General features: G+C 43.6%; 1 protein-coding gene across 1 annotated transcript in view; it reads left to right on the forward strand.

Moving 5' to 3' along the window:
• LOC102869747 (zinc finger protein 135-like) overlaps positions 1-6,608 on the forward strand; it is a 39,978-nt gene that overhangs the window by 13,733 nt on the left and 19,637 nt on the right. The window contains exon 2 of the mRNA XM_006903395.1: positions 3,681-3,911. Coding sequence (XP_006903457.1) covers positions 3,681-3,911 — 231 coding nt within the window. The remainder of the gene's footprint in view (positions 1-3,680; positions 3,912-6,608) is intronic.

The following is a 6,608-nucleotide window of genomic DNA, read 5'->3' on the forward strand; positions in this document are numbered from 1 at the left end:
AGTGTTTCTCCAGCAGTTGTGTTTCTTGTAACTGTTAAAATTGTTCACACAGGACGTTGACAGGTGTGTGGTCTCAGGAGATTTGTAAAAGTGACTTTTCTCGTCCCCTCTGCTTTGTCCTTTCACCTCTGGGTGAGGTGACATTACCAGAAGCCAGGCTGCTGTCCCAGAGGCCGACTGGTTCGAATCCACCCTCCGTGGGAAGATGGACCCAATGTCCTTCCAAGTGCCTCTGTCCACACGCTGGAGGGGTCAGCTATGGGCTGGTTCGGACTCAATGGCCCCCAGCCACCAGCAAAACACAAGTGATGTGAGCCTTGGTGAGTCTCTCGAGAATATATCATTTCTCCCCGAAGGACAGTGAGTGGACTAGTGACCACTCTGCTTTTCCAAGAAATGGCAGAATCCTGAGAGGTTGGACGGCTCTGGCTGGCTTCCACCTTGGAAATGATGGAAGAGGTCAGATGTCCAAGCAATTCAGAGCCTCCTCAGACCTTGTCCAGCCTTCTGTCCACGTGGGTGAAGCCCAGTGCATAAACTATCTGACACCCTTTTCAGAAAAAAGCAAAGTCTTATTTGAAGTCAGATTTCTTTGGAAAGCATTTACTCCTGACATGAAAGGAAGACAAAGACATTTGATGTTGACATTGTCTGTGCAGACAGGTGAGTTATATTCAGTGCAACTGTCATCAAAAGAATCCTGACCTAGATTAATCAGAACTGGCTTTGACAAGCACTGTGGCCATTGGACAATTAAAACAGACTTTCAAGGAGGGGGAAAAAAAAGAAGAATGAACTGGGGAGGAGGGTAGAGAAAATAGTGCAACAATGAATGCATGAAAACCCCAAATCTCTGTAAATGTTCATTAAAATTAATAAAATTTAATAATAAAAAAGATAAACAAACAAAAAAGAATCCTGACCTGTTTTTTAATTTTTTTTTGAAGCTGAGTAGTATAACGTATTGTGACTTCGTGAACAAAAAAGCTGAACTCTGCCCTTTTCTTGTCCCATCACCAACATCTGTGGAAGACTGAATGATGTGGATACAGTCACCTATGAGGCCATCTCATTGTGGGATTGACTCTATTTTCACTGACCTTCTAATCTTCCCAAGAGTTTTTTTCCAAGAACTGCCCCCAACCCCATAACAACATGTCCAGAGAACATGAGGTGAAGCTTCTTCTCTCTTAACCTCCAGGAAGCACTCAAAATGGACTTTCTCCAAGAAATCATATTTATTTAAAAAAAATCATATTTATTTGTTCTCTTGGCAGGCCGTGGGATACTGAATACTCTTCCCTAGAATCCCAAGGCTAAGCATTCATTCTTCTGTCACCTTTAACTCCCCAACTCTGAGATGCAGAGTTGTTTTTTAAAATTGTATGTCATCAAGTTGGAAGAGACCCAGAACTGACTCTCCAGAGTGTTTTCTGAGACAGTGAATCACGTGGGAAGAGATTTCCCTTCCTCCCGAGAAGCAGCTGGTGATTTTGAACTGCAAACTTCGAGATGGCAGGGTCAGGTGCACCTTAGTCTTTAAAGTGACATCCTTGCTCTCCAGCACCGGGTAGCATTCTCTGACATCCGACTTTCCTAAGGCATTTCTTCTTTTCATTTCCTGACTGCTGGTACTCAGATTGTTCATTTGAATTTAAGTCAGAGGAAATCATGACAATTTCTATCTTTATCACAATAGTACCTATCATAGCCCAGGTGAAAAAGGTCAAGCATTTTCAGAATTATAGGCATTTTTGTGAGGAGAGGCTGTTATTTTGAGGAGGACATCATGCTTGGAAAGGTGGAGGGACAGAGGAAGAGAAGGAAACCTTTAAACTGGTGGATGGACACAGGGACTGCAGCCATGGGTTTAGGTGTGTCAGATATGGTGAGGACGGCACCGGATGACAGAGTTCGTGTCTGTTGATCATTGGGTCTCTGTGAGTCATATTTGACTCTGTCCTTCCAACCAAGAACAACAAGAGAGCTCACACAGACAGAAAGCTTTTCCTTGGAACTGACGTTAAAAATTTGACTGTCTATTCTCACCACTGGGCCTCCTGGCACCATCACGATAGATGGTGAAGAAGTTGAGATGGTTGACAGCTTCAATTTAATTGGTTTTACAGTCAACAAATCTTGGGACCAGCAGACAGGAAATTAAAAGACAAATCGCATTGGGAAAGTCTGAGAGCAGAGACCTCTCCAGGAAGGAGCAATGATGTCAGTCTGGAGACTAAGGTGCACCTGATCTTTGCAATCACTTGCTATGCGTCAAAGAGCTGGACAATGGCTAGGGATGATATGAGAATTGATGCCTTTGAGCTGTGGTGCTGGAGAAGAGTATTGAGGGTACCATGGACTGATAGGAAAACAGATTCATCCTGGAGAGGGTTCAACCAGGTGGCTCCTTGGAGGCAAGGATTCTGAGGCTTCATCTAACATACTTTGGACATGTAGCAAGGAGAGACAGGTCCTTAGAGAGGGACGTCATGCTTGGGAGGGTGGAAGGACAGCACAGGAGGGGAAGGCCCTCTATGAGATGGATTGATTTAGTGACTGGGGTAATTGGGATGGGAGTGTCAGAGACACTGAGATTGGCACAGGATAGAGCAGAGTTTTAGGCTGTTGTACACAGGGTCGCTATGAATCACAGGCGACTCAATGTCACATAACAACAACAATAGTTTTTCAAATCTCAACAAGATTAGTTTGGTCAAGATATCCACTTGTTTTACTAACATTAGATAACTGAGACAGAGAAGGCCATTGACAAAGAAAAAGAAAACTCCAAGGAGGAGAATTTACACATTAAACGCATTAAGGCTCCCATGCAGTGATGCAAAATAGATTTAAGGGAATTGGTGCGTGAGTGTGTGTGTAATTGAGTGCATGCAAATGCAAAATATGCCCATACAGGCCGTGATTTATTTCTGTCCAATTTAGCTCCTACCAATTACCATGTGAAAATAAAGCCTAAAACAATTTCTAGTTGCCTGTCTGTAGGGGGTGTGGGGAAACACTTCCTACGTCATTGATGAAAAACTATGAAACAGTAACCAAATTAGAACTTTTACACTTAAAAAACAAAATTCAGGGAAATATTTAGAAGGAAAAGGTGGGCAGGGTTTTGATAATAGAAAATAAATTTTTTTTTAAATGAAAACTATAGGAAGCCCTGGTGTTCTAGTTGCAAGAAGCTGCAGTACAATTTCAGAGGTACACAGTTCGAATCCAACAGATGCTCTGCTGGAAAAGGAGGGACAATCTCTTCCTGTACCAGCCAGATCCTACTTAACTGTACACAGAATAAATTATAAATATTTTTTAAAACTTTAGAATTTAAAATAATTTCTAATTTAAAACAATTTATAAACTATGTAAATTATGGAAGAAACCTATTAAAAGATTTTCCACATGGAAAAATGCAGATAGTCCCAATTCTCTGATTATGTAGGACATCTTGATTTATTTCAATAAGTGTGTCCTTTCATAAAGAGCCATGAAAAACATCTAGAATTTTCTTGGAGGAGGAAATAATAATGTTTATGTGGGTCAAATGGTTATTATAAGCGGAACCAAGAAATCGTACGCTGTGTGTTCCCGCACGGACTGTTTTTTGTGATGTACGTAGCTGTCCCGGAACCGGAAGTACGGGCCCTTTTTTCTGAGGCGCACAGATCGCGCTCTTATCGGTGGTCGGTGTTCTTCGCTGTCCCCTTTGTGCTGACCGCTTCGGTGGCGGCCACACGGGTCTTGGTCGGGTTTTGGGTGGAACCTTGCTCCCCTTTTGCGCTTTCTTGTTGCTCCGGGGGGACCTCTCGCTCGGGCTCCGCTTCCGGTGGGACCCCGGGCCGCGAGGCCGCTGCAACCCCGGGAGCCCAGGACCCTGCAAAGAGGGGTATTTCCAGGTAAAGACACCGAAATGCATGCATTTTTAGGGCTGGGAGGTCGAGCGTGCAGAGTAGTTCCTAAATGCGCACGATCCGGGGCTCCTGACGGTGCAGGCGAGCGGGGTCAGCTTGCAGGCAAATTTGGGGGAGAAAAATGCAAAATCGGGGGCCTACAAACGTCCTGTGCATGCACTCTGGTTCCTCCGCGGGCTCGCTCTTATTTTATTTCTGCTTCCTTGAAAATCAGGCTGGAGGGGTTTATGTCTTAAAAAAATCGAGCTGTTGGTCTGCATCTAAATGTGTGTGTGTGTGTTTGTGCATGAAAACGAAAATGTAAGGAACTGGCGCGTGAGAGTGTTTGTGTTTTTGCTTGCATGCAAATGCCAAAGGGATTTATGGGAATTGGTGCGTGAGTCTTTGTATTTGCGTGCATGCAAATACGAAATAGATTTAAGAAAATTGGCGCGCGTGTGTTTGTTTGCATGCAAATAGAAAATAGGTTTACGGGAATTGGTGTATGTGAGTTTATGTGTGTGTCTGCGTGCATGCAAATGCAAAATAGATTTAAGGGAATTGGTGCGTGAGTGTGTGTGTAATTGAGTGCATGCAAATGCAAAATAAATTTTAGAAAACTGGCGTGTGAGTGTGTATTTGCGCGCATGCAAACATAAAAGTGATTTAAGGGAGTTGCTGCGTGAGTGTGTGTGCAATTGCGTGCATGCAAATGCAAAATTAAGGGAACTGGCGTATGTGTATTTGCGTGCATGCAAATGCAAAAGGGATTTAAGGGAATTGGTGCCTGAGTGTGTGTGCAATTGCGTGCATGCAAATGCAAAATGAAGGGAACTGGCGTGTGAGTGTGTGTTTGCGTGCATGCAAATGCAAAAGGGATTTAAGTGAATCGCTCTGTGTGTGTGTGTGTGTGTATTTGTATGCATGCAAATGCTAAACAAATGTACGAAAATTGGCGCGTGAGTGTGTGTATTCATGTGTATGCAAATGCAAAATAGATTTAAGGGAATTGGTGCAGTGTGTGTCTGTGTGTGAATTTGCGGGCATGCAAATGCAAAATAGAGTTCATGGAATTGGCACGTGAGAGAGTGTGTGTGTATTTGCATGCAAATGCAAAATAGATTTAAGGGAATTGGCGGAGGGTGAGACTGTGTGTGTGTGTGTGTGTGTGTGTGTATTTGCATGCATTCAAATGCAAAAGGCATTTAAGGGAATTGGCCAGACCCCAGCTTCTCGGAAACAACGGTCCCAGGGAAGGGAGCGCTTTGCTGGAACTGTAAAAAGGAGCTGGGCTGCTCACCCCGAAGGCAAGGAGTTCAAATCCCTCCCACCCCCATCCCCAGCTGCTCCTGCAAGAGCAAAAATGGACCCTCTCCTGCCCTGTCGTTGGTGGTTTTATTTTCCCCCCAAGTCTCTTATAAACCCTACTTGCAGGGTGAGCTGTGTGTGGGTTCCTTCTCTGTGGCAGGGAATGAGTGAGATTTGCAGCTTGATATAAGAAAAAGATGAAGGGAGTTTGGTGGTGTGATTGATGGTGTGATTTACTGCAGAAGCTTAGGGCTGGGGCTCAGGGCAGGTGAAAACCCACCTTCAGGTTTGCTCTGGGAAGATAGGTGGGTTCCTCCCCTTGCAATTTGCAGTCTGAGCAAAGTGAAGGAAGTATGCAAAATGGAATGAATGAAAAATGAACTATTCTGCAAACTTGTGTCTAAATTGCACTTACGCACACCTATGTTTATCACGGCTTTGTTCACAAGAGCAAAGAGTTGGAAACAACCCAAATGACCATCAACAAACAAATGAAGAGAGAGGCTGTGGTCTAGTCACACAATGGAATACTATGCAGCACTGAAAAACAAGCAACTCGGTTGGAGTCAGTTTTATTATTACTTTTTGTTGTTGTTGTTGTTGGATGTGACTATTTTTCATGGTCTGGGGTGAGTGGATGAGTCTGTCTGTCCTGGTTGCTGGGGGAAGAGATCCCAGGAGCTGCCTGAGGCCTGCACGGCTGAGCTGTTTTCCCCTGGACGCTGCACTGACCTCAGGACAGGTCTTGACTGTGTAGCTTGGCCCTGAGCTTTGCAAGTCACCTGTCACGTCTCCTGAACACCTTCTACTCTGCAACCCTCTTTCTTCTCAGGCCTTGCATGTCCTGGAGGGGAGCACGGGTCCCCTCTAGGCAGCCGAGGAACTCGAGTGACCTTCTGCTAACAGGGCCACCTTGGACTTCAATAACATTATCACCTTCAGAACATACACAATCATGGTGAGTTCTTTTGTTTAGAGTTATTTGACTTTTATTTGATGTGGAATCGTTTATTTACTGATGAATTCTTCATAAAAGGGACTGAGGCTGTGTACCTATAACTGGGTGACCAGGGATGGGAATTTAGTTCCTTAAAATGGGAAGAAGGTGGATGTGGTGGCCACAAAATTGATTTCTAGAAGGCGTTCTAAGAACCTATAACACAAGATTTTTTCTTTTTTTATACTTATTTTAATTTAAATGCAACTTTACAGAGACTTAAGGTTTCCAGTCATTCCTTGGTGCACTTTTCTTTTTTTTTAAAATTTTTTAAAAATTCAATTGTGATTTTAATGCAGGTTTACAGAAAAGTTGGATTTTCGTTCATTCGTGATTCTGCATTTTATTTCTTCTCCCTCCTTTGCTTCTCCAGTTCACTTTTTAAAACTATTATTTAA

Source organism: Elephantulus edwardii, unplaced genomic scaffold (assembly GCF_000299155.1).
Source record: "Elephantulus edwardii isolate Elephantulus edwardi_28Jun2011 unplaced genomic scaffold, EleEdw1.0 scaffold00631, whole genome shotgun sequence".
NCBI lineage: Eukaryota > Metazoa > Chordata > Mammalia > Macroscelidea > Macroscelididae > Elephantulus > Elephantulus edwardii.